Here is a 27,914-nt window from a genome sequence, read left to right as displayed (position 1 = left end):
TACAAATATTTATATTTACAAAATGCCAAAAAGTCAATTTTAAAACGTATTACATTCAAAATTCTCCACATCAAATGCCCCCTTAAAAACTAACCACCACAGTCTCATGTACGTAAAGTTTAAAAGTACACATTTAAATTTTTAATAACCACTCAAGAAACATGAAAAGTAATTTGTACCATAAAAAATATCTAAAGAACAAAGACAGCATAATTTTAGTGGAGCCTCCCCGACCACTGCTAAAAAACATGAAAACGTCCAACTAAGTCATTCTGGGTAAAAGGAGAAATGTATTGTATCTTAATTGAGAATAATTAAAGTTATAAAGATGCCAATTCGCTCCAAATTAATCTATAAACCAATGCAAAATCAACACTCCAATGGATTTACGGGGGTAGTTCTTTTAGTAAAGTGCATGACAATTGTGTTTAAAAACGATGGGACACTTGCTGTATGAATATCAAAACCTACTCTAACGCTATATAAATAGATGAATTAATCAATTCAATAGGTTACTTTGGAAAAGCTAAATAGCCTGAGCAGGAACATGTCAAAGACATGAGAAATGGGTGTAAAATAATATGTATAGTGTTATCCCAGGTTTTTAAAAAAGCTTATGTATTTACGGAAGCACAGAAAAATCAAAGACCAAACACCAATCTGTTAAATGTGATCTGTAAGACTAATCAGTAAGGTTTCCATTCTTATTTTATACACATAGGTTTGAATGTTGCAATAAGCATATATTAAAAAAGAGGGAAGTGAGAGGTTAAAAAAAACAAGAATTCTAGAACCAGAGGGAGAAAATTTAATTTACCAGGAAGAGAAGATATTTCTGATGTAGATTCTTTGTCATCATCTATTTGCAGAATACCAGAATCTTCTGCTTCTGTTTCCACTTTACACGTTATACTCAAAGTAGTTTGTTTCTTCCTGGATGTTTTAGAATATAGACCTTTGGAAGAATCCAGTTTTATCCCAGTGGAGTTATTCCTTTTGTTAAGTTCTTTTGGTTTGCAATTTATCTTTTTTGGACTTTCTGAATACTCATTTAGTTTCTTTCTTTTTGACTTATGATTTTCCGTTTCCACTCGTTTCCTTTTGGTTTCTTTTAGCTTGACATCAGGCTTTAGCTCTGGACTTTCTATTTGGGGAATAATAGAAATGCATGTGCTTACTAATAAAAAAAATTTTTTTTATTATCCAATAACCTTCATATCACTTCAAAATATCCAATAGTCTTGCTACTATAAAATGAAAACACAAGAATCAAGTGTGGCATACTGAAAGCAAGCTGAATATTTTGTTATTAAGACTGCCTTTATACTAGCTACATAATTTCAAATGGCCTCATCTAAGGCTTTCCTTAAGTGAGTTATTAATATTTTAACATAATTAAAGCTGTCTTTGGGTTGGCGTCTCTGGAAGCTGGCAGGGGCTAACACTACATTGGACAAGATGCTTTACTTCAGTGAACAATTCTCCCTGCCAACCATTAGCAATCTTCTCTTCGTGGTAACCACTTCCAAGGGTCAATGACTTAAGTCTTAGTGTCTTCAAAAATGAAATGTTAACGTAAATGACAATAATTATCACTAACCTGGTTTATGATGACATTCAGAGGGTACCTGATGCTCAGTTTGTTTTTTCAGAAGCAAAGGAAAATATTTCTTCAAAGAAAATTCAGGATTTGACCACCTAATTTCCTCCAGCAAAAGATTTCTTACTTCTTCAGTAAAATCTTTCCTTCTCCCCCTTAACTGAAGTAAAGAATAAAATGCTCAATAACAGACCCACATTGTCTAGGAACATTAAGCACAACACTACCAACTACTTTCTGTAATAAGTCCATATCAATGTAGGATTAGCTTTAGTCACTAAATGTAACCTTGATTTCAATGTCACCAAATACAACTCTGAGGGCAAAGCTGCATTTGCATAGCTTTTGAAAGGACTTAGTTCATATTTCTATTATTCTCTGTTTCAACTAACTGTACATATTTATTAGGTTATAATGCTGGCTTATAAAGTATATAAATGTGCTATACATAATGTAATCTTTTTTCTTTTTTGTTGGGGGAAGGGGAACAGGACTTTATTGGGGAACAGTGTGTACTTCCAGGACTTTTTTTTTCCTTCCAAGTCAAGTTGTTGTCCTTTCAATCTTAGTTGTGATGGGTGCCGTTCAGCTTCAAGTTGTCCTTTCAGTCTTAGTTGTGGAGGGCACAGCTCAGCTCCAGGTCCAGTTGCCTGTTAGTTGCAGGGGGTGCAGCCCACGATCCCTTGCGGGAGTCAAACTGGCAACCTTTGTGGTTAAGAGGACACGCTCCAACCAACTGAGCCATCCGGGAGCTCAGCGGCAGCTCAGCTCAAGGTGCCATGTTCAATCTTAGTTGCAGGGGGTGCTGCCCACCATCCCTTGTTGAACCGGCAACCTTGTGATTGAGAGCCCACTGGCCCATGTGGGAATTGAACCGGCAGCCTTCGGAGTTAGGAGCAGGGAGCTCTCACCGCCTGAGCCACCGGGCTGGCCCCCATAATGTAATCTTTTGAAACTGGCTATCATTAACTCTTAAAACATTTTTATAGCTCTAGGAGTATGTGAAAGAGATGTGTACTTCAACTGGGATTTATTTTTCTAAATTGGACTCTACGAAAAAAATGAATTTTAGGCTACAATAGTAAATACCCAATTTTTTCTTCCTCTGAAAGATGTGAAGGAAACACCCTATAATGAGCTCTCTAACACTTACCACAACAGCAGAATTACTACTTTTCAAATTTGAATCCAATGTTGAAAATTCACCAAGAGCAATAACACATTTTGAGAGATCTATTACTTTAGTATTCAATTCTTTAAGTTTAGTTAAGAACGGATAAGTGGGTGATTTCAAATGCCACAAATGGCATCCTAAAGAAAAACAGAAAAAATATTTTAATTACCTTCATTCACATACTATCCATTTATCAAGTGTCAAGTATATAGACATGAAAAGACCTGACAACAACTATATAGCTAACAGAAAAGTACCAAAACTCAGATGAGTACACAGGGAACAAAATCCTCACCTTCAACGTATATAATTAATAAAAATTACCTAGTCTTCCCTACCAATTGTTAAAAATAAGCAAATATTAGCAAGTTTTCTTTTCTTTTTAAATTAATTTTGCTACGCAGGGCAAAAATTTCAGGATCAGTTAATATCCTGGTTTAAAATTTAAACTTTGAAGTCAGACCTGGATTTAACCCCTGACTCTGCCACTTACTAGCGAGGTGAGCGTAAGTACATTTACTTAGTTTCTTCATCTGTAAAGTGGGGGTGACAATTATAATATTCAACCTCCTAGAGTTGTTATGGTGCTCAAACTAGATTTGCATATGAAGTGCTCAGCAGAATGCCAGAAATACTAAGTGTTCATTCACTATCGCTTAAGGCTGTAAGAGAGAGGTTCTTTCTGTGCTTGCCTCATCTGCTCATCTACAGAGATATGCTGTTTTACAGTAGCACTCCTGTGAAAATGGGTTTATCAAAATCAGGGAAGAAAAGCACAACTAATTTCTATAGTTGAACATACTATTAGAAAACGCTTTATAAAGCTGAACTAGTAAATAATAAGACAGTCTTTGTCAACTGAATGGCCAGTGGCAGAGCTGCAAAAAGGGGGAAAGTACCATATTATTACAAAGACTGGCTGACAAGTTCCCCATACAAATGAGAGGCTAAACAAAACTCAGAAAGTGTGAAGGTCAGAAACACAGAAGGAAAAGAAAGAGAACACAGTGTACATTTCATGATAGAAGGAGTGTATTAAACCAAACCACAAAGCCAGTTGAGGAAAATACAACTGTCTTTGTGCTGATAAAAATAATGCTAGGTAGAAACAACAACGAAGTAAAGATAGAAGGCTTTGTACATTACCAGCAATTAAAAACCATATAAGTAAAGTAAGACTGTGGTTGCTACAGCATTAGAATCCAAATAGAATTAGGGTGTGATCAAACTGATACCACCATGTAAGGGGCTTCTACAAACAGCTCACTCTTGTGCATGGTGCATGTGAAAAAAGGGTGAACTAAAGTAATGAAACACCGCTACTTGTTACCTATACCGCTACTTGTTATCTATCCCAGAAAATGTTCCAAAAGATAGGTGTGGCACTAAACAGCCAAAGGTGTTCTGGAAAAGGAGACAAACAGATTGCCCCTGCATGTTCAACAGGAGCCTGGACAAGGATACACACAGGCTAGAATTTCAGAAGGGAATTGCTTCCTTTTAGAACATCGTACCTCTCTGGAGAACACCCTTCACTTAAGGTCCTGCACACATGCCTGCTGTCCCCTGGCATGAGGGGTAAAGCCTGAGGAGGCCTTTGGCTTTCTTGTCCCCACCCCCATCCTGAGTCCAAGATACAGGAAGAGACTTTAAATTCCCGCTAAAATCACCGTAAGAATTATACTTAACCCTTAGCCTCGTCTTAAACCAACTTGCATAGTTTCATATCACTTCTAACATTTTATTTATTTATTTTGTAATTAAATTTATTGGGGGTGGCATTGGTTAGTAAGTGTTATAATACATTATCTGCATATTCCATGGTGTGCTCATCACCCAAAGTTTAGTCTCCTTCCATCAGCATATATTTGACTGCTTCTAACATTTTAAAAGTAAATATTCAACAATAATTAATAAGCTTACCATCATCTTTTTGTTGCACATGAACTACTCTCTGGAAACTGGCACTCACTGCATTGTACACGTCTAACGCAGTAGCTTTCTTTGCAATTTGTCGTTTCAACAAATCTGGCAGACCACTCATTAGGAAGTCACGCTTTGCTTTAAATTCATCACAGTCCTGAGATCTTTCAGATGCACCTTGACTTTTAAGTAAATGATATGAAAAAGGAAACCTAAGTTTATAAACACTTAAAACAATAAACTATCTATAAGATACATTTAATTTAATTTGAAAAGATTTTATCGGCTAAGATGTTAGCTGGTCAAATTCTTTCTTGCTTATCATAAAAACAAGTCTATCATTGTTAAGAAATTAAATAAAAATAAGTATATCTAGAAAAAAATGACTTGAAGTACCAAAAACACTAGCTGTACATAGTAGGTATTGAAGTATTTACTGAATAAGTTCATGATCAGCTTTTTGGTATTTGTGGTTTGCCTATTAATTTTTCCATTATTTGTCTAGAGATAGCCACAAAATGTTTGCAAAAGACCAAGAATCTTCAAATTCAGTTGCAGCATTATTAATATTGTCATCTTTTAAAACAAACATTAAATAAACAAATAAATGAAATGAACTTATTAGGTTTCAAATGCTAATTTACATGTTTTCTCATCAAAGGAAATGAATACAAAATACATTCCATAAAACATTTTGGCATTTTTTTCAACTTTGTATTGGACTGACCTGCTTTCATCAAAACCAAGGATAGGTTCAGCTGTTTTATGATCCTTTCTGGTAAGAAATAAAGGAGCGACTTTCATTTTTCCTTAGAAAAATAAATAGTTAGGTTTAGTATTAATGTTTATTATCTCTACTTACCTCCAGCTACTTTCAAAATTATATCTCTATCTTTTTAAACTTTTAAAAAATTAATTCTTTAAATATTTTTTTAAATTAAAAAAAATTCTATATAACGATCTGATGTCTCAACCTGACAAATCATAATTAGAATCTCCTGGAGAACAAAAGTTTTGTAAAGTACAGATTCTCACAACCCACCTCTAGAAATTTTCAGTTAATATATCTAGGGAAGGAACTGAAGATTTTATTTTATTTTTTTAAATTTACCAGATGATTTTGATGATTACTTAGGTGTGGGAACCACCAACTTAACTGAGGATAGATACACAGAAATTCAATAACTTAAAATATGCGCAGTTACCCATTGCAAAACTCTTCAATACGTTATAACTTTACTAGTTAAAATAGAAATAGTATTTAACACAATCAAAAGTTTACATTTTATAAAACAAGAGATTAAATTAAAATTCAGAACAATATAATACCCCTCAAAAACATTCTAATGTTCATCATAAATGTTATCAAATCTGATTACCAGGTACATTTTTAGGAGTCTTGTTAGGTTTTTTTCCTAGCACATCATTTAGACACTGAAGCTTCTTCTGATTTGTCTCAGGATGCTTTAAAGAAGTAGGACTTGAATCTATTATTATTACAGAGTCCTAAGATAGAATAAGAAAAAAATGTTTAAAATATCTCATACAATCAATGTGGATAAAATTTCAAAAGGATTACAGTGTGAGAAGCCATAGACAAGATAATTACATTAGCAATTCCATACATCTCCACATGATAAGACTACAAACTGAAAAAAGTGAAAAATGCACCATCTGAGGAGAAATGAATAATTTAGTGTGATTAGAGCCAAAACTATGTAGATTAAGGCATTGTTTTGAAGGGAAGAGCTAGTTCAGCCTATGAAGGATCTTGAATGACTTGATAAGGATTCAGACTATATTCTGTAGGAAAAACAGAGCCAAAGGCTTTCAAAGCAGAACCGAAAATGATATCCTTTCCACCACCTCAAGGCTATGTTACAATACCTTGTTAACTTTATAATGGTTTCCTTCACCCACCCCAAACAGCAGAATAGGACAGAATTTATACTCCAATAAATATCTGGAATACTTACTTCTGTATCTGACATTTTTTTCCTTTCAGGAAGAGACTGATGTCTTGATGAACGCCTTAAGGGTGTCACTATTTCTTCAGCAGCTTTTGACCTACTAATATGTAAAGCTTTTGCGTTTTCAATCAATCGTTTTGCTTTTGATACACGTTTTGAAGTATTGATTGCCTAAACAAAAATTTAAAATATTAATTTAGATCACTGTCAAACATGTTATTTTTACTAATAGAAAAAAATAGAAAAGGCAAAACTATGGAGACAATAAAAAGATCAGTGGCTGCCAAGGGTTGTAGGGGGAGGAAGGGATAAATAGGCAGAACATAGATTTCTAAGGCAGTGAAACTAGTCTGTATAATAATACAATGTTGGATACATGTCTTTCTACATTTGTCCAAAACCACAGAATATACCAGAACACACCACGAGTGAACCCTAATGTAAACTTCGGGTAATAACGATGTGTCAACTTAGGTTCATCTGTTGTTAACAAATGTACTACTCTGGTATTGATAACGGGGTAGGCAGTGCATGAGTGGGTGCAGGGGGTATATGGGAAATCTCTGTACCTTTAGCTCAAATTTTCTGTGACCCTAACACTGCTCTAAAAAAAGTCTATTAAAACATATATAATAGAAAAAAATATAATCACAAATCACATTAAATAAAAGAAATGGTTATTCAAACCTTACCAAGGCAATTAAATTAAAATGTATCTAATTATACTTGTTCGCCATTATTTCTTACTTGAAATTTATCCAGATAAATAATTTGTGAAAAACATTCAGAAAGGTGTCTGTAGTATAGAATAGAATTGTGGGTTACTGCCCCACCATTTTCATGGCCTGTATTTTTTTAGTCTCCTTTAGGCTGAATTCTTTGGAGAGAGGTTGAAAAGGTATTAGGTATGGAAAGGAGCGCTAGGTAAGAATAGTCTGGTTTTCAGAGCTGGCTATGCCTCTGTTGTGCTCAGTGATCTTGTGCATTTAAATATTATCTTCCAGATACACTGCTTTCCATATTCTGAGTTCTACAGGTTTTCATGTTTGGATCAAAAACACACACACACAAGTTGCAGAACAGCTTTCCATTACATGGTCCCTTTTTAAAATGACAGATGCCTATTTAGGCATAGGATAAATTCTGGAAGGATAAACATGAAACTATAAAAAGTGGGTTACTCTATAGAGTAGGAGTGAAATAACGAAAAAAAATTTTCATTTTTAATTTTATATACTTCTGCTCTATTTGTTTTTTAAATAAATGTTTGCTGCTTTCTAAAACCTTTAAAATGTTTTTTAAAAACATTAAGAAGAATAGGCATAGATATTTAAAACATATGCAAGAAAGTTAGGAACATTAACGATTTGCTTCTGTAGTAGCAGAGTGATAGATTTTTATTGTGCACCTAGTAAAATTTTTGGCAGGCTGATGAACCTCATAGTCAGTTAATATTCAAAATAATCTACCTAAATTTAAATGAACAACTCCAATCACTGAAACAAATTGTTATACAGAGAGATATGTTTTCGTGAAGTTGTGGGGAAAAAAAAATAAAATAAAATAAAATAAAATAAAATATATATATATATATATAGTTTGGCAAGAAGTTCTGCTATTCCTTGAAACCAGTGTTTTTTCTAAAAGTTATTTTTCTGATAAAAGTTTTTAAAAAGTTCATATTTATAGAAAAACAGAAAAATAAAGAGAATTAAAATCAACCATAATTTTATCACCTCAAAAATAATTTCTGACACCCTACTTCCTGACCTGCCACCTATCTTCCCAGCTCTTATTTGGTTACTCCCGACCACGTCTGGAACCTGTCCTGACAGCTTTCTACCTCCCTACTGATCAGCTTCTCGTTCCCCACCCAGCTTAGATTCCACTGCACATCACTTCAATCATTCTAAAAAATGTCCTCACCTCCTTTGGCCCTGCTGTCATTCTGCCATGGCTTCCGGGGAAAAAAACCCAACTCTGAATCAATCTGTCTTCCTTCTTGCCTAAATGTAAGCCAACAATCTCACCTGAGCATTCACTACTCAACTGAACTATACTTACTAAGACTGCTAAAAACCAAGGGACATTTCACCTCACATCTCACTAAATTTGTCTGCAGCATTTGACAATACTGACCACTTTCGCCACTCCACGAAACGCTTACATGACATCAAAGTCCCCAAGTTGTTCTATGAGTTCAGGCACTCTTCCCACGTTCTCTTCTGCTTAAAAGACAGCTGTATTCTACTTGTTTTTCAACAGGCTAAGAACCATCTTTCCAACTACTTATAGTTGTGTGGCTCTGGGAAAGTCACTTCCCAGAGCCACATAAAAACTGCATGTTTCCTTATCTAATGAACTGCAAATTTCCTCATCTATAAAACAGGGTTAAATTGTTACTTCTCTTCTTCTTTAAAAGACTGTGGCATATCCCTGGTTTATCTTTGGATAGCTTCTCTTGTCACCAAGTACACTTTTCCGGCATCATCTCATCCATTTTCAGAGTTTCAGTCACCACTACTACTTGCCTCCTTCAGCTTTCTCTCTGGCTCAACTCTCTCTGCAAAGATTTAGGACCATGGATCCAACTGCTAATTATAAACAGTTCTACTTGAATATCCCATAGGTACCTTGAATCCATTTTTTCCAAAACGAAATTCCTCATCTTTGTCCCACACCTAGCTTTCCGATTTCAGTGAAATGCAACACCACCCACTCAAAAGCCCAAGCCAGAACCCTGGGTATCATGCTTGATTTCTCCCTTTCTTTCACATTCAGTCCATCATCAAATCTCAATTCTACACCCTCAATAACCACCATCCGCTTTTCACTACTGTCATTTAAAACATAATCACATCTCATGTGGATTATTCCAAAAGCTGGTTTCCCAGCCTCAAGTCTTGCCCACTTTAATCTATTCTCCATGTTGCAGTCAGAGTAATTTTTCTAAAACCCAAATCTGATCAGGTTAGTCCCCCTACTTAAAATGACTCCCAACTTCTCTCAGAATGAAGTCCAAATTCCTTAATAATCCAGACCCTACCTCTCACTCCCTAAAACAAAAATGTTCTCTCTTGTCTCCAGGGCCTTTATATACACTATTCCCTATGTTTAGAGGACAATTCCTAGCCTTTTAGGTCCCAGTTTATTGCCTCTGGGAAGTCAGGCACCCTATCTATGTGCTTTCAGAATACTCAGTACTTACTTTATTATAGATCATATCACTTATATTCAACTGCCTGTTTGTCTGAATTCAAGGTAAGACTGTGAGCTCCCGGAGAATCGAATCCATGTACATCTTGCTTAGAGCTGTCTCCCCAGTGCCTAGCATATAGCATCCCATTAGATAAATATTTATTGCATGAAAAAAATGAAGCCAGAGCCATTCTGAAAGCCATTCTGTAACTATCTGTTGAAAGAGCTGTTACGAATATGGGCCCTTAGAAAGAATTTTCCCCTTATTTTCATAAAAACATGAAAAAAATCTCTCCCAGAAAATGACTAAGATTTTCTCCTAGAGCGAGTAAACAAGCCTTATCAAGGCCCTGTGGTAACAGGTTCATTGACAGATTAACTGTATGAGATAAAATAACTGATCTAAGTAAATTTAGATAAAGGCTCCAATTTGGATACAATAAATTTTGAGATTTGTCTTGCTAAAAAAATGTATTAATGAATCACAATTCTAAGTAGTACGTGGTACAAACCAAGGCCTGGTATTTCTAAAATAAACGCTGTCATTATCCTCTAGAATTAATTTAGATAGAATAAATTCTATGGGATAAAGTTCACCTCAGAAAGTTTCAACCTTTAGGTGTGGTATAATCGACTGCTTTCCAACAGGCTAAGAACCATCTTTCTAACAACTTACAGTTGCGTGGCTCTGGGAAAGTCACTTCCCAGAGTCACATCTAAACTACATGTTTCCTGATCCAATGAACTGCAAGTTTCTTCATCTATAAAAGAGGGTTAATTATTATTTTATGCGGTTAATTATATCACTACTAAGCACAGTGCCTGGAATGTGATAAGGGGTCAAAAAATAGCAACTGTTAAGTAAGAGATACCAATGCAATTTTCACCCAAGGATTACATCAGAATCACTTTGGTGTCTTTTTCAACACATACATCCTGTACCTACTCACCCTGGAAAGAATCCAGTTCTCTACAGGGACAAGAAGCTTATTTTCCAAAAGCAGCTAAACTATTCCTATATATCCTACTTCTCCCTTTAGAGCAATGGGTTTCAACAGAGGGTGATTTTTTTTTTCCCCTCCAGGGAATATATGGCAATGTCTAGAGACATTTTTGATTGCCATAAAGAGAGGAGGTGGGGTGCTACTGGCATCTTATGGGTAAAGGCAAGGGTTACTGCTAAACATCCTATAATGCGTAGCGTAGTCCCCCACAACAAAGAATTATCCAGCCCCAAATGTCAACAGTACCAGGGTTGAGAGCCCCCCAATCTACAGAAATAAACCAAACGTTCAATCATGACCTATAAACAGCCTTACGGAAAACTGGAATATAACTCTCAATAACAAAACTTTTTCTAAGTAAATTATACTCTGTACTCACCAATTGCTTTCATTTCACAATAAGCTATTTGGTATCTTAATAAATTAACTAGAGGAATAGAATAAAAGAGAAAAATAATATAGGGCTGCAGTTAACATAACCAATCTATAAACTATATGAATCTTCTTGTAGCATAGTGCTTTCCATAGTAGTAGTTATTGTTTCTTAGGAAATAGTGTACCATTTATAGGACTCTCTAATTTCAATTACCTTTCTAGGTTGAGAGGTAAAATCTCCATCAGTTGCTTCAGATTTCTTGGATCTTTTCTTAGATTTCTTCTTAGATTTTTTGGGAATACTAATTCTGGTGAATTTCATTCTAAAAAAAGATATTCAGAAACACTTTCATGATTATAATGTGTAAGAATTTCAAGTAAATACAGAAAAGAATCAACTAAGGCTCCAATTTCTGGACAGTTCTAAAACAGAAAAAAACAAAAACACTCCATTAGTTTCAAACGACTGATTCAAAAGTAAGCCAAACTCAATGTTGAACTCCTAGAAAATATAAATTGTTTATTTTAGAAATCATAAGCTTTACAGAAAATTAGCCCTTAAGCTCACTCTTATATTAGCCAGAACCAGCATGCAAGTATATACTCAATAGTGTACGGCCCAGTTTACCCAGGAAATAAAAGTACCATGATTTATTTTTAATCTCTTGTTAAATGCACAGAATTCATATTTGAAGGATATTTCTGCAGGGATTAGCAACTGTGATGAGGAAGAGTTTAGAACTCATCTAAAATACATCTAGCATTCTTCTGAAATCATGCCTGACTTTAAATTAAATGTGGAAAATTAGCAGCATTTTTAAAACCATTTTTTCCTTATAAATCAGCTGTGTTCCAGAAAAAATAAAATACTATCTAATGCTTGACGTATTTTCCCTCCCAGCCAACAATATATGCAGAATACTTAGAACTTTAGAACAGAAATAAAACTTTACCTTACCTAATGGGGCTCTCTGAATCACAGGGTATTGTTAGTAATTCCGCTGTATATAAGCTATGCTTTTCTGCTACATTGGCTGCTTTTGGAGTGGAAGCCTTTACTGGACTGCCATCTGGTGCATTTCCAGAATCTGTACCTCTAGTGATTATTGCAGTAGGGGTGCTACTACTTCTTGCAGATCTCCTGGTTGATTTGGGTGTGAAAACATTTCCCAAGCTGTCTTCAGTATCAGCTTTAGAATGTATAACTTTATCCTTAATTGGTGTGCTAGTTTTCCTTGAAGACTTATTGTTACACAGAGAGGAAATCTGTAGAGGGTCATCATTTGCTCTATCTTCACAAAGAAGACTTTCACTGTTAAATAATGGGCTATTTCTGAAAACTTCTGAATTTTTGTGTCTTAAATTCATTCCAAGCCTATTTTTGTTTCGTTTATCTTTAAAGGAAAAAGTTTTTTTCTTTTGAGTATTTCCCTCTCTATTTTCACCTGGAGTAGTACCAGTATCTAACATTTTCTTGTCCTTTTTCTTTAGTTTTTTACTTTTTTCCTTAGGAAAACTTCCTTTATCTGTGTGTGACTGTGAATTGCCATTATTTGAAACCATTTGGGTATTAGGATTTTCCATGATTTTTTTAGAATTATTGCCTCTTCCTTCCTCATTTAAAGATTTTTCATTGAGCTCTTTCTGCTTATCAGGCTTTTTGACTCCATTTTTAAGTGCATCTGATACTGGCTGCCTAAATGCTTTCATAAACTGCTGCCTTTCTTCTAGAGTGCATTTTGGTTTCACAGCATCAGGACTGCCAGCTTCCAACACTGCCAGTTCTAATTCTTCCTCACATATAACAACATTAGATTTTCTTTTCTGAACTGTCTGCTCATTCTCAGGATCAGACAGACTATTTTCCACTTCCAACTGCTTTTGTTTCAAGAAAATTGAGGGTATTCTCCCTTTCTTTTTGGGGGGAATAGGGTGAACCTGTGCAAGAACAGTAACTGTCTTAAAGAGTACTTGTTGGGAAATTTCACAGGTTTCTGTATCACTTATACAACCACTTCTGGCAGTTTCAGAAGGAATACACATTGACATTGTTGAGTCTGGTATCTGTTCCAGTTTATTTTCCTTGTGACTTTTTAAAAATTCCTCATACGAGACAGTTATTGTACCATCTTTTAACTGGGCTGTTTTAGTTCTATTATCTTTAGAGTTTGCATCATTTGCGGTACTCTCAATTTCATTAATTGGGGAGGGCATTATCTGTTTACCATTTTTAACATCTTTTTTAAGGAGATTCAGTTCCTCTGCCAAGGGTAAACTTTCACATAGATCTATTACATCTCGGCGCTTCCTTTTTCTCAGTTTTTTACAATCATTTTTTATGGTCCCTTGTTTAGGATTTACTTTCTTAGAACTTTTTTTAGAAGTCATAGTGCTTGACTGGTTTTTGATATCTTGAATACTTTCTGCAAGTACTTCTACATGTTTCTTGTAGAATGAAACAGAAGTACTGTTTTCCACAAAATCGTTATTTAAACTACAGTCTTCTTTGCTATCATCACTGCTAATTAGAATCGGAGATTCATTTTCAGTTTTAAAATTATGAGATAAATTAACTCTCTTTCCTCTCTTCTTAAACTCTATATTTGAGACAATTTCCAAAGGTATTTTACATTCTTTGCTACTGTCAGCAGACAATGGTGCAGATGACTTTATCTTGTACTTTTTTCCTGATTGGGTCTTCTTATTTGTGGGTGAAGTCTTTCTAAAATAATGCAGAATATTACTGGATTTGGGTGGAGACAAAACCCTGTCTCCAGTCTTCCCTATTGGTGATAAATATTTTGTAATTGTTTCACAGGAAGATCTGTCATCATCTTTCCTTCGCTTTTTGCATGCCTATCGATTTAAAAGAAGAAAAAAAGACACTTATTTCAAGCAAAATAATACACAACATACATTTTAAACATGGATCTACTATTTTACGTAATTGGATAAAAAAGGAAGGTGCCCTTAGGCTACAAACATGATATATCAGAAAGAAAAAGAGCTTTAAACTTAAACCTGCATTCAAATCTCAATGTCAAAAAAAAAAAAAAAATCTCAATGTCACATCAAGTTATACACTTATAATTTGTACACTATTATATATATACATATGTACATATATATATATAATACTTCAATAAAGTTCCAAGGCCACTATACTTATGTACAAATGTGTTCATTTCTGTTGGCCTCTGTTTATCCTATAACCTTGGAATAGTACTACCCACCTCACAGAATTTGTAATGCACACATTACATAAAAGTATGTGAAGTCTGATGCATGATAAGGACTCTACAAACATTAATTCCATTCCCCTTTTACTTTTTTAGTTAAAAATAAACAAATTTTTTGTCTCTGAGAATCAGGTATATAGTGAACAAGCATAGGTTCCCCAAATTTACTAATCACATAAAAATTATGGTGAAGAACACTTACCGCAAATAAATAAAATTTTCCAGTGTTTTGCTATTAAAAGTTACTGCCTGCCTCCTACGTTATTTATTACCCTCACAATATCAAGGTGACTATAATGCTAAAAAGTTATATTTTTCTTGGCCTAAATTAATAACTTCCATAACAGAAAAAGCTTACTGGTTACAAAACGCTCCATCAGTCTTTCATTTGAACTTTCCTCAATTCATTTGTTAGAACTAATTTGCCAGAATAACAAGGACATTTTTTTGAAGCTCAGTAATGAATGGGGGCATTATACCTCTACCATTGGAATAAGTACGAGGCAAAATAAATTATAGACACATTAAAATTAAATGGTAAATGTATTAGAAGAAAATGCTACTGAGTTGTTGTTGTTATGATTATGATTATTATTGTTATTATTTTATCCTGAGATGGTAGCAGAGGCACAATACCGTAGCATCTGGAGTCAGGCAGATCTAAGTTCAAGTGCTGGCTCTGACATCTACTACAATGGGACCTTAAGCAAATTACTTTTAACTTTTTAAATATACTTTTTCTAACTTAATTTAAGTTACTTTTAATTACTTTTTCACCTTCTCTCATCTGTAGAATACAGATAACAGGGTTAATGTTAAGTAAAATAATGCGTAGAATACCCTTACCTTTAAAATACTGAATAGTAAGTATCATTATTATTATGAAATAGGCTCTCTAAGCAGGGAACCAAAAGCAGAAATTGGAACGAAAAGATTGATAAAACTGACCACACAAAAATCAAGAACTGTGTATGTAACTCAAGTACCAAAAGGCCTTCTTCACACCTGAGACAAGGTGAACAATTGCCTAGGTTTAACAAACAAGTATCAGCATAACAACCATTAGCAAGTAGACAAAAGTTACTTGATTCTGAAAAATAAGAAAGAGCCCCAGTTAAATAAGTGAACATACATCTTGGGTCATTTCGAGGACACCAGTATGCATACTTCAGTTAGAATGCTAGCTTGAGATGAAAAGGTATAAAAAATATAGCAAAAGATATAAAAAAAAGTAACATCCTCTATGATGCTACTCCAAGGCATTACAACCTCCGTATAATGACAGCTCAGTGCATTTCGCTGATGAACACACGATTTTTTAAAGTACCTTGTTTGAGTGCTGTAGTGGCATTCTAAATGGCATTCCTAGAACAGGGAGGTGGGTAGAATAGTTGAACTTAAAGATTCCTTTTCAACGCTAAAGCTCTAAAATCCTAAATCACGAACCGAGACTTAACCCTGGGATTCTCCATGACAGGTCACCAGTCCAAAACATCAAGTTTCACCAGTATTTCGGGATCTGGAAACTGGTCGAGGTTATCTTAAGTCCTAACGTACCTGGTCCTGTAAACATCTCGCAATCCCAATGTTTGCCAGGACCTATCACGACGTGAAGAAACGACACACCCCAGCAATTGTTCCACACAATGTCACAACTGTGGGGGTCTCACCATGTCCCTCTTTTCCCTTCATAAATGCAAAGGCGGGATCACCTTTCACACACTCCCCCCCCCACCGCCCCAACAGACGGAGGGAGATACTCAAGCTCACCTCAATCTCGTAGTCCTTCACGGTATGGGGAGCAGCTGCCGCCGCCATGGCGAGGACCCCCACCATGCTCCCAGCTTCCCGGAATCCCAGCTCCTAGGACCTTGTACGGCCCGGCACGGCATGGCTGGAGGCCATGGAGGGGCCCGGCTCCTGCAGGAGCCGGGAGCTGGGCGGCGGGATCCGTCTCGGACTCCCCCGCGCCCACCCGCGGGGAGCGGTCGCTGTGACTGGGCCCAGCTCAGCCGAGTCGAACGCGGGAAGAGGCGATGAAAAAGCGCGGGCAGCGGGAACCCCAGGGCGCGACCTCGGTGAGCGCAGGGTGCCTCGGAGTCCGGCACGTCAGGCTGAGCGCTCGGGACTGGGACCCCGACGGGGACAGCAGGCGGAACGCAGATCCGACCCGCGGGCTTCGGAGGGAGTTCTTGTCAATTGGGTTTTCGCGCCGTCCGGAGCGCAGGGGGCGGGGCTTAGATTTTTTCTGGAGGCTGCGCGGACGGTGAGCTGAGAGGGCCAAAAGACGTCTCTGGCGAAACTGCAGAAAGCGGAATCGTTGCATGGTAAAACCAGCGGGGATTTGGGGGATTCCAACGTCTCACGCCCGGTTTCACCGAAGAGGGCGTGATTTAACTAATGTCCGTTAGTGACAACATTAAAACCCTAGACTTTGAAAAGTATAGAAAACAAAATAACAATTGACTACATTCCTTCTATACGGATTAAATGTTATTTTGGCAAGTGTCCTACCTGCAGATACGCCCATTCGGGGTCCGACATTTCGACTTTTTACTGTTAATTGAACTAAGAAGGCATCTCTTCCCATGGATTTCCTCCTCGCGAGCAGCTACGTAGGAGCCCAAGGTCATCGCCTCAGCTGCAGGGTACCAGTAGTTTGTCGGTTTGTAGTGATGATAATCTCATGCGTTATTTGCATTGTTTTCATGGATTTGTTTCTCGTTTACGTTTTTGTTTTTAACATTAAAGTTGCAATTACGTAAGTATAGAGTGTGTTTATTTTGTCTGAGTGCATAGTTTTAAATGCACGGTATGTAAGAGCTGAAACAAGACAGGTAACAACAGGACACATCAAGTCATAAAGGGAAGCCACTTTGTTAAGCCTGGTTATGCAAACTGATATTAACTATTGATGTAATTGTGTTCTTCTTGATGGTATTTGCTTTTATCTTGACAACATAGAGGGTACAAATTTCTCCAATTAAATCAGTGGCAATTACTTTTACTTTGAAAATTATTAGCCCTGTATAAGGTTTTTCAGGAAAGGAGACTGCACTAAGTATATGAGTACACTGTTTTGTTGTTTTGGTTTGGGTTTTTAATAACTCATGTAGTGTAAGAACACTGCCCAGGAAGAAAGATGAGGGAGAAAAGGAGGAGCAGAAGAGACAGAGGAAAGAGGAGGAGGAGGAGGAGAAATAAAAGAGAAAATTACAGAGAAAACAGGAAAGTCTCTTTGACTTCCACCCCCAAAATCAGTCTCCTCCTCTTCACCCCAGTGGTAGCCAATATTACCTATTTGGTGAATAGCATTGCAGCCCTTTTTATACTTTTATATACATAAATGTATGCATAGAAAAATATTTAGTTTTATTTACATCAAAGGCAACACTGTATATGTCACTCAGCAATTTGTTTTTTTTTTGTTCATCATTGTTTTCATGATATGTGTAGATCTGATTCATTCCCTTTCATTTCTGAGCATTCTGTCCAATTATGCACATTTTATTTATCAATTCCCTTAATGATGAACGTTTAGATTGTCTCCAATTGTCTGTTATTCAATGACTCAATGAACATTCTTGTCCATGTCTCCTTGAACCTGTGTACTGTTTCTCTAGGATACACACCTGGAAGTGGAATTGCTGGGTTATAGGGTATGTCTCAAGCACTTTTTATTCCTCTAATTCACTAAGCATTTAAACTGCATTGGATCATTAAGCATTTGTACTGTTTATTTTTAGATATTTAGTTAATATTTTTCATAAGCTTTATTTAGGAGCTCATGGCATTTATTAATTTTAAATTAAACGAGCTCTCACAGTTGTATAGCAATTTAGCATTTACAGTGTACCCATGTCATTTTTCACTATCTTCCCTATCTGGCTAACCCCCTACCTTTTAAAATTATTAACTTTTATTTTTTTATTTATCAAAGTAATGCCTGTATTTGGTCAAAAATGTCAGAACATTACAAAACGTATTATCAAAAAACAGCTGATTTCTATTATATACCCCAGTTCTATTTCCGAGAGGCAGCCACTTTCAAAACTCTTCTAGCAGTATAAATACATCCTTATTTTTAAATACTACCATAATACAGCTATTTCTTGATTTAAACAATTTAAAACAGTATTAATTAATGTCCTGTTATGGTAAGTATTTAACTCTTATAATACCATCTTCAACACTTCTTCTCCTCCCACCTTCCCAACATGGTTATATTATTAAGACTTGCATACTTGTACAGAATGTTCATAGCAGTATTATTTGTAATAGCAAAAAACTGGGAACAACTCATCAACAGGTAAATGAATAAACACATTGTGATACATCCAGACCATGGAATACTACTCAGTAATAAAAAGAAAGGAAAAATTAACACATGAAACAACATGGATGAATCTCAAAATCCTTACGCTGAGTAAAAGAAGCCAGGTGAAAAAAGCATACATACTGCATGATTCCATTTATGTAAAGTTCAAGAAAATGCAAATTAATCTCTAATGACAGAAAGCAGACCTGTTATTGCCTGGGTTCAGGGGTTGAAGGAGGGATGAACTACAAAGGGATGGATTACACGGAAACTTTGGGAAGTGATGGAAATGCTCGTTATCTTGATTATGGTGATGGTTCCACAGGTATCTACTCATGAAAATGTTCATCAAATTGCACACATTAAATATGTGCATTTTATTGCAAATCTGTTATACTCAATAAAGCCGTTTTTTTAAATTTATTGGGGTGACAATTGTTAGTAAAATTACATAGATTTCAGGTGTACAATTCTGTATTACATCATCTATAAATCCCATTGTGTGTTCACCACCCAGAGTCAATAAAGCCATTTTTAAAAATTGTTAAAGCTGATGGAAGATTTTCAGCATGGTGGGACTCATTAGTGGGCTCCACTGTAGCATGATCAGGAGATGAGCTGGCATTTTCACTGGGGAACTTCTCAGAGTTAATGGGTGGAGGTCCTTTCTCTGGGACCATTCAGTTTCTCCTCAAATCTCTTTGGGGGCAGGAGTGGTTATATCTCATGCATTGGGTAGAAACAATGCGGAGGGATCACTTAGATGGATGGAATAGGGAATGGACATGAAAAACCTAACTCTAATTTTAACTAATGTCCCTTTTTTTCAGTCTCATACCTCACTGTCATGTGCTGTGCCATCCATCCCTCCACCCATCCATCTATCCATTCCATAAATACTATTGAGTGCCTGATATGTGTCAGCTATGAACAAAGCAACTGTAAACAAAACAGACAAAAACTCCTATCTTCTTAGAGTTTACTATAGTAGTCCCCCACCCCTTATCCACAGTTTCACGTTCTGGGGTTTCAGTTACCCTCAATCACCCTCCATCTGAAAATATTACATGGAAAATTCCAGGAATAAATAATTTATACATTTTAAATTGCATGCCATTCTGAGTAGAGTGAAATCTTGAGCCTTCCTCCTCTGTTCCATCCCGTCCCACCTGGGATGTGAACCATCCCTTTGTCTAGTGTGTCCATGTTGTATATGCTACCCACCCATTAATCACTTAGTAGCCATCTCAATGATCAGATTGACTGTTGCAGTCCTTGTGGTCAAGTAACTCTTGTTTTATTTAGTAATAACCCCAAAGCTCAAAAGTAGTGATTCTGGCCTTTTGGATATGCCAAAGAGAAGTGCTTCCTTTAAAAGAGAAGCTATGTACAAACAGGAAAAAGCATAGTATATATGTGTAGGGTTCAGTCCTACCTGTGGTTTCAGGCATCCATTGGGAGTCTTAGGACGTATTTCCTGCAGATGAGAGAAGACAACTGTTCTCAACATATATCTATTGAATGAATCAAAGTATTATTAACAAAACAAAAAGCAGTGAGGAAAAGCACCCCAGCTAGGACAAAACTAAGTGGGGAAGTGTATAAGGACTTGGAGACAGGAATATAAGTGGACTGTTTTAAGTAAAAAAGAAGGAACAGACTACTTTGACTCAAGAGGTAGGACTGAATAATATATTGGGAGATGAAGTTAAGAGTAAGGGCCATGATGATCAGGTTAAGAAGCTTTGACTTTTATGAACATACATGAAAGGTTTTTGCAAGGGCAGTGACATTTGCAAAACAATGTTTTAAGAAGATAAATGATAAAGAAGTGGGACGTGGGTCTGTCTTAAGATAAAGTAGGGGTTGGTATACAGTACATTCTCAAATATTTGTTTAGTGAAATAACTATACATAGGATAAATGGAGGAGGTAAATAAGGAAAAATTATATGGCATTAGTCCAAGTATAATATGATAGAGGCTTGAATTAGGGCATTGATCTTTACAGAAGTTAAACAGTGAAAGCAGGATAAAAGACAGGCAAGTGGTTCAAGAGAATAGGAAGGTTTAAGCACAGACTGAGTCACCAAAAAAAAAGATTCATTAAATGTTCTTGAACATAGTATGTTCTGTGTGTTCTCTAAAGCTAACTGAACAGAATTGATTCTACCATGGAGGGCTGTACAGCAAATTTTTAAATAATTAAAGGGAAACCTTCATAAAGCCAAGACACTAATCTTAATCTCATTCAACTTTATTTTCTTGATCTACTTACTAACGTATCTAATATATCCACACTACACAAAAAAATAATACGAAGAAAACTGAAGGAACTCTTGTGAAACAACTCCCCCCAGGCTTGAAATGTTTGGAAAGATTGTTTTTAACTTTAGAGCACAAGTTCCTAAAGAGTAAATACTCTGGTTGATAACACAAAGGAAGACTGAATACAGAGGAAGATTGATCTGGAGGTGGCAATGATAGAAGCCAGCAGGCCACCAGACAGGGTTTTACAGAGTTGGGTGTTTGGTTTTGTTTTTTAATCTTTGCAGCATCATATTGGTCTAGAATTGACTTTTCAAGTATACCCAGAGGTGAGTAGATTCCGGGGCACAGATTCCTTATGCTAATAAGACAAGAAACAAAGCAACTTGCTAATTTATTTATTTACAATATGAATATAATTGCTGAGAAATTGCAACAGCTGGAATACCAAGTTGTAACCAGAGAGTTGTTTGGTAAACATGGATTCAGTCCAGAATACTTTGGTCATCTGGTCAATGAAGTCTTTCTTTCTCCTCTCTCCAACTTCTCAAAAAGCTCCTAACTGTACTGGGCACATATGGACAAATTTTTACTCTCTGACTCCCCTTTTTGCCCACTTAATATTACTAACATACTCTTTAGAATCAACTGGCTACAACTAAGTCTTGGGACCTAGTTTTTAAATAGAAACTCATGCAAAGAAATACTGCCCTGCAATCAAAAATAAGAGATAATTCTAATCTTGACAAGTGTCTCTTAAATTTTTTTTATTAATGCTATATATTTTTTATTTTTGAAGACTCAAATTTATATAAATCTCAGATTTACAGAAAAGTTGCAAATACAATGTAAAAACTTTTTTTCCTGAATAGACCGTTTGAGAGTAAATTGCCAACATCCTACAAGTATATTCTGGGAACCCACAATGTAACCATCAAAAACAGGATTTAACATTGATATTTTATTACTGTAAAATCTTCAGAACCCATTTAAGTTTAATCAGTTGTCACAGTGATGCCCTTTATAGCAAATGGATACAGTCCAGGATCATATATTGTATTGAATTGTCATATCTACTGACAGTCTTTAATTCATAAGTCATAGAAACTCTTCTTAATATTCTCTTCTTCACTGCCATTTCCTTATTCCCCATTAGTGCTCTGGAGTTTCTCCCTCAATCTCTTATTCCATGCAAACCTCTCCATACACAGTTTCCCCTTTCCCACCTACCTCTTTAATCATTTCTTTCAATTCTGTACTACAGAAGCTTGGGAGCCAGGTTGAAGACAACCTGCAGATGAGGAGGTGAAGGCAAAACCCACCTTCATTGGTAGGTTAGGAATGTAAGGGCCAAGGCTGAGAATACATAAATGCTAATATCTTTTGTTTTTGTCAGTTTTCTTGATTCTACCTTAATGGTCTTTTTATTTATTCAGTGTTCCTAAATATCTTTAGTATATATTTACATCTTTTACATATGAGTAGGCCGATTACACCTTGAGTCTCCCTAGTTTTCCTGTCAGGCTTTAGGATACCTTCAGTTGCAAGTTACAGAAAACTCAATTAAGATGCCGTAAACAATAAAGGGGATTTATTGGCTAATACAGTATTAACTAAGTGTCAGGCTACCTTATCTTCAGGATAAAGCTAATTTTCCATTTTCTTCAGAAGGGCTTCCCGTTTCAAAATTTCTCTGGTTCCAAATGTCATGTGCTTAACACAAAACAATGTGGTAGACAGAGCTTTAACCTGGTCCAGGAAAACTGGAATCTAGCCTTTGGTACAGATTCATTGTGTAACCCTGAGCAAATCACGTTCTGTCTGTTTCCTGGCCGAGACAACATTCGGTTCTAACATCCTTGGCCAGAGGTCAGCAAACTATGGCCCAAGACCAAAATGACACACCTCCTGTTTTTTTTATATTTTTTTATTTTTATGGCCCCTGAACAAAGAATGGTTTTTACTTTATAAAAAGAGTTGAAAACATTTGCAAGGAATATTTTGTAACTCGTGAAAATGATGTGAAATTCAAATTTCAGTTTCCAAAAAGTTTTATTTGCATACTGTTAACGCCCATTTACTTACCATGTTGCAACAGAGACGTTATGTCTCGCAGACAACAGAGACCTTATAGGCTGCACAGCTCCAAATTTTTACTACCTGGCCTTTACTACAGAAAAAAGTCTGCTAACACATGTCCTGGACTTCTACCAGGCTTGCTGTACCTACCGCTGGTCAACGCTTAGGCCTGTCTTGGCTCCCTCATCAGACTACGAGTTTCTGGGTTGTGGGGTGCTTGTCTGATCCCTCTAGGCGTGGTGCCTGTTTTATATAGTAACCTTCTAAAATACCTGCCGCTGTTGGGGATGCTCATTTACTAGGGAGGTAGGACAATGATGATTTAAGAGCCATCTGGGTTGAAATCCCCACGGTTTCCTCCTCCGAGAAATAGAGATACGAGGACGCCAGAATGATATAAGATGTGGGAAACACTTCGTAAGGTGCAGTTGTGTACAGCCTTCTCTGCCTCCAGGCGTAACCTCATTAACGACGCGGGCCGGGGACCGCGCGGGAGCAAGGAGAAGGCCGGGTGGGCCGGAGGGGTGGGCGGCGCTGGGACCCAGAAGACTGTATCGCGAAGCGCCCGAACTCGGCTGTCAATCAAGGCCGCGGTGGGGCGGGGCGGGCGGTGCTTCCGCCTGCGCTTGGCCTCGCTGGGCCGCTCGGCGGCGCCCGGGACAGTGAGGAATCGATCCCGCAGCCGCTGGCCGCGCGGCCGGACGAGGGAGCGATGGAGCTGGAGCCCGAGTTGCTGCTGCAGGAGGCCCGCGAGAACGTGGAGGCAGCGCAGAGCTACCGGCGGGAGCTGGGCCAGAGACTGCAGGGGCTGAAGGCGGCGCGGAGGCAGGTCGGAGGGCCGCGTCGGGAGGGGCGCTATGGGCCCGGGGGACGAGCGCGATGCCCGGCGGGCGGGCGAGGGCCGTGAGGGCTCCGAGAGGTGGGAGTGCCCAAAAAGTCTGAAGGGAGAAGGGGAAAGGCTCTGAAGGTGCGAGGAGATCTGGCGGGCTCTGGGAATGGGGACAGTGGGTGCGGGTGCGGGGGAGGGTCTTAAGGGAAAGATACACGTTTAGGGGATCCAGGGGGAGTGTGAGGGGGCGTTCCCTAAATCGTGCGGGGCAGTGGTGGGGATAAGGGTGGGGTCCGAGGTTGGGGAGAATGAGGGACCAGAGAAAAACCCTAGGACGTCACAGAGGGTAGTGATAACTGAGTAGAGTAGGGGGAGGTGGAAATTCTTGGGAAAAAGTGTCCTGGGGGGTGGAAACTAGTTTTAGGGAGCCGGAGGAAAACGAGGGGTGGTGACTTCGGGAGGGCTAAAGGTGGAAACTAAATGGATGTTGGAAGACGAGGATTGGAGAGAGACAGAGAGAGTGGAGAAGCAGTAGAGTTAACACTAAATGAATGGGATTAATGCCTGAGAATAGTACTTAATATCTCATATCGTCTTGAATGCATTTTAAAAAAAATCATTTAGCATAACCCCATTCTAGATGGTTAGAATTTAAGGTGAAGCTGTGTTGGAAGGGCGGAAAAATATTAAATGAAATACTGGAGGGATGGACTCCAAAGGTGTAGGAAAATGGAAAAACAGATTTAAAGAGGAATACTGAAAGGAGAAGCTCAATATACTTTGTGACAGCAGTTATCTGTCCCCTGGGGACATGGTCTTCAAAGATATAAGAAAGCCGCATGGTTTCTCTACACCCTGGAACATATATAGAAAAAGATATAACCCACTGCCAGTGTGTGATAGGACAGATAATTTCCAAACTACTCTTAACATAGGTGGTTAATAAATGCTTTTTGAGTGAGTGGAATTCCATCTGAGTGGAATCATTTGAGTGAGTGGGAATCCATTCATCATTTGAGTGAGCGGGATTTTTTCTACATCACATTTGATACTGATCTGTGTTGTCATCCTAGTACCTCCCATGCTACATAGAATCTGCAAATGTACAGCTGGTAGAACAGTGTTGTGATAACTGCCTTTGGATGTTCAAACATCATTATCAAGGATACTCGACATGCTTTAGGTTTTATTTATTTTTAAATCCTTGTAGAGCTGGTATAGGCCAGGCATCATTCATAGTTTAGGAGCAAAACCTAGATATGGTTGTCTTGATTTAGTGAATGCTTTTCAAGGCCTTCTAGTGTAGTCATCTTGATTTTCATTTGAAAATATCTGCATTATTCCTTCTGCTATTTTGAAATAGAGGTTCTAAATCTAGGACATTGTTTAAAAAGAGATTAAAGTATCTCTTATTATAATGACTCATGTTTGAACCAATTAAAACATCTTATATGTGAACAGGACTGTTGTTTAACTGCATCAGCAATTAAGAAGCAGTCGAGTTGATACTAAATGAATGAGCTTATTAGTACCTGGGACTAGTACGTATTAATTTCTGCTGGGATATTGAGTGTATTAAAAATTTTTGTATGATCCCATCCTGAATGGTTTAGTTTTCAATTTCCAAAGCTATCCTCTTTTAAATTTTATATCCAATAATTAAATACAGGACGTACTTTCCGATAATATAGTGTAGTTTAGTATGGGTTTTTGTTTCATTTTTGAGGCCCATTCTCTGACTTGAGACAGAAAGCATTAACAGAACATCCATCACAGCTTGGTTTCTGATGGCATTGCCTTCTGACTAGACTGAGTAATAATGTAGTTCTCTTTTGTGAACCGGAATGTGTTTTGTGCCAGTGCAGTTACAATGGCATCTCTCTTCAAAGCTAATTCAAGTGGATTGTACACGTTTGGGTTTGTAGAATAAGTCCTCTGTCAACTTGGCATTTTAAGGAAGATCTGTGTCACAAAAATGTTATCAAAATAAGCAGCTGCTTTTGTTTGGTGGTTAGGATATTTTTAGGGTTCCAGTCATTTTTAGAATAACTACATAAAATATATGGCTTTTTAGTCAAAGATTTTGCATGGTGGAAGGATGAGAAAAGCAGGGAGGAAGGGATGCTCGCCTTTGTGTGTATTTTTTTGTTTCCTGATTTTATTTTGGGAGGTTATATATACATTTTTTTTTCCCACCCCCGCTTATATATATATACATTTTTTAATTGAGATAATTAAAATGCCATAAAATTTGTGCCTTAACGTATACAATTCAGCAGTTTTTGGTATATTCACAAAGCTGTGCAACCATCAACACTATCTAATACCAGAACATTTTCATCACTCCAAAAAGAAATCCTATACCCATACCCATTAGCTGTCACTCCCCAAACTCCTGGCAACCACTAAATTGCTTTCAGTCTCTATTTGGATTTGCTTATTCTGGACATTTCATAAAGATGGAATCATACACCATGTGGCTCCTTGTGACTGGCTTTCTTGATTTAGCATAATGTTTTGAAGGTTTATCTGTGTTTCAATATGTATCAGTACTTCATTCCTTTTTATGGCTGAATAATATTCGTTGTATGGCTATACCATATTTTATTTATCCATTCATCAGTTGATAGACAATTTGGGTTATTTTCCCTTTTTGGTTATTATGAATAATGTTGCTAAAAACATTCATGTACAAGTTTTTATGTGAACATGTTTTCAGTTATTTTACTACATATATACTTAGGAATGCTGGGTACTACGGTAACTCTTTGTTTAACCTTTTCAGGAACTCAGCAGACTTTTTGCTTTTGTTTCTTACCCTTTAAAAATCACTTATGAGAAAAAAAAGGAAAGAAAAATCTCTCATGACATTTGTCTTATATTAAGAAATCATGTCTATGAAAGTCTAGATGGAAGAGTAAACATCTTTTAACTTATTCTGTCAAAAACAACTGCCAGCGTGTAGCAGTTTCTCCTCTTGTGGTAAATTTATACCCTACCCCCTGCCTTCAGAGAAAAGGAAGTTCTGTGTAGGACTGCAAGGGTAGTCTGTAACTCTTACTGTTTGAATAAGTTAAAGGCTAGTGAGACATTCTCCTCTTCAGGAAATCAGATAATGTTTACAGCTAGTCTGGCCTAACTGATGTTGAAATCATTAAGAATAGTTCTCTATAGCTCCCTGGAATCCCTGGTACTAAGATGTAAATACCAAAGAAATTAACTCCCACTCTCTTTAAATACTCATTTGTTCATTCACTCAATAAATATGTATTAGGTGCCTACTGTGAGTCAAAGATTCTTTTAGGTCCTAGAAATACTGTGGTCTGTTAAATAGATCACTGCACTTGGATTTACTCTTTCCTTTGATGGAAAGACTATTACCCCTAAAAACCTAAATTCTTTTTTTTTTTTGTTAACTTTTATTTATTTAAGTGTGTTTTTCCAGGACCCATCAGCTCCAAGTCAAGTAGTTGTTTCAATCTAGTTGTGGAGGGCGCAGCTCACAGTGGTCCATGTGGGGATCAAACCAGCAACCTTAGTGTTAAGAGCACCGTGCTATAGCCAACTGAGCTAACCGGGCGCCCCAAAAACCTGAATTCTTATGCATTCATTTTTGGATTATACTTCTATTGTGTTTTTCATCACTCGTTTATATCCACAGGGTTTGTGTTCCTGCTTTTTGTACGTAGAGATAGCTGATCAAGATGTCACATGATGATGTCAACTGGCCAGTCAGCTATGTTGACTTTGATGACATTGCCACAAGCTGAGGCCCAGTCCTTAAGCTTTGCAGGTCTAGAAACTTCATCTTTGTACATTATCCAAGGGGGATAAGTTTGAGGTACTGGAAGTGCCTACAGTGAGAAATGCCAATATTCTAGTCTGTGTACAGTTATATTTCACTCTATGAAATGAATGTGTTAGTCTTCATGTGCCTT

The 27,914-nt window shown here is 37.1% G+C and overlaps 2 protein-coding genes across 5 annotated transcripts in view; one reads left to right on the top strand and one right to left on the bottom strand.

Annotated features, from left to right (window-relative positions):
* The window catches only part of ATAD5 (ATPase family AAA domain containing 5), a 37,415-nt gene extending 21,021 nt beyond the window's left edge, over nucleotides 1-16,394 (bottom strand). Inside the window, exons 1-10 of the mRNA XM_019750733.3 lie at nucleotides 16,254-16,394; nucleotides 12,203-14,100; nucleotides 11,459-11,567; nucleotides 6,674-6,838; nucleotides 6,077-6,203; nucleotides 5,425-5,506; nucleotides 4,698-4,879; nucleotides 2,754-2,911; nucleotides 1,601-1,760; nucleotides 818-1,144 (exon numbers count right to left, since the gene is read on the bottom strand). Of these exons, the coding sequence (XP_019606292.3) occupies nucleotides 818-1,144; nucleotides 1,601-1,760; nucleotides 2,754-2,911; nucleotides 4,698-4,879; nucleotides 5,425-5,506; nucleotides 6,077-6,203; nucleotides 6,674-6,838; nucleotides 11,459-11,567; nucleotides 12,203-14,100; nucleotides 16,254-16,319 (3,274 nt within the window). The 5' untranslated portion in view covers nucleotides 16,320-16,394. The remainder of the gene's footprint in view (nucleotides 1-817; nucleotides 1,145-1,600; nucleotides 1,761-2,753; nucleotides 2,912-4,697; nucleotides 4,880-5,424; nucleotides 5,507-6,076; nucleotides 6,204-6,673; nucleotides 6,839-11,458; nucleotides 11,568-12,202; nucleotides 14,101-16,253) is intronic.
* A 598-nt stretch (nucleotides 16,395-16,992) lies between these two features.
* The window catches only part of CRLF3 (cytokine receptor like factor 3), a 59,640-nt gene continuing 48,718 nt past the window's right edge, over nucleotides 16,993-27,914 (top strand). The window contains exons 1-2 of one of the 4 annotated variants that reach the window (XM_074320096.2): nucleotides 17,027-17,131; nucleotides 18,107-18,142. In XM_074320096.2, the coding sequence (XP_074176197.1) occupies nucleotides 17,072-17,131; nucleotides 18,107-18,142 (96 nt within the window). In that variant the 5' untranslated portion in view covers nucleotides 17,027-17,071. Of the gene's footprint in view, nucleotides 17,132-18,106; nucleotides 18,143-23,746; nucleotides 23,977-27,914 lie in introns of those variants that run through there. The other 3 variants (XM_088802058.1, XM_019750708.3, XM_088802059.1) reach the window with 3 other exon arrangements.

Source organism: Rhinolophus sinicus, chromosome 12 (genome assembly GCF_057876585.1).
Source record: "Rhinolophus sinicus isolate RSI-liver-muscle chromosome 12, RSI-T2T, whole genome shotgun sequence".
NCBI lineage: Eukaryota > Metazoa > Chordata > Mammalia > Chiroptera > Rhinolophidae > Rhinolophus > Rhinolophus sinicus.
This window is presented reverse-complemented; position numbering and strand designations above follow the sequence as displayed.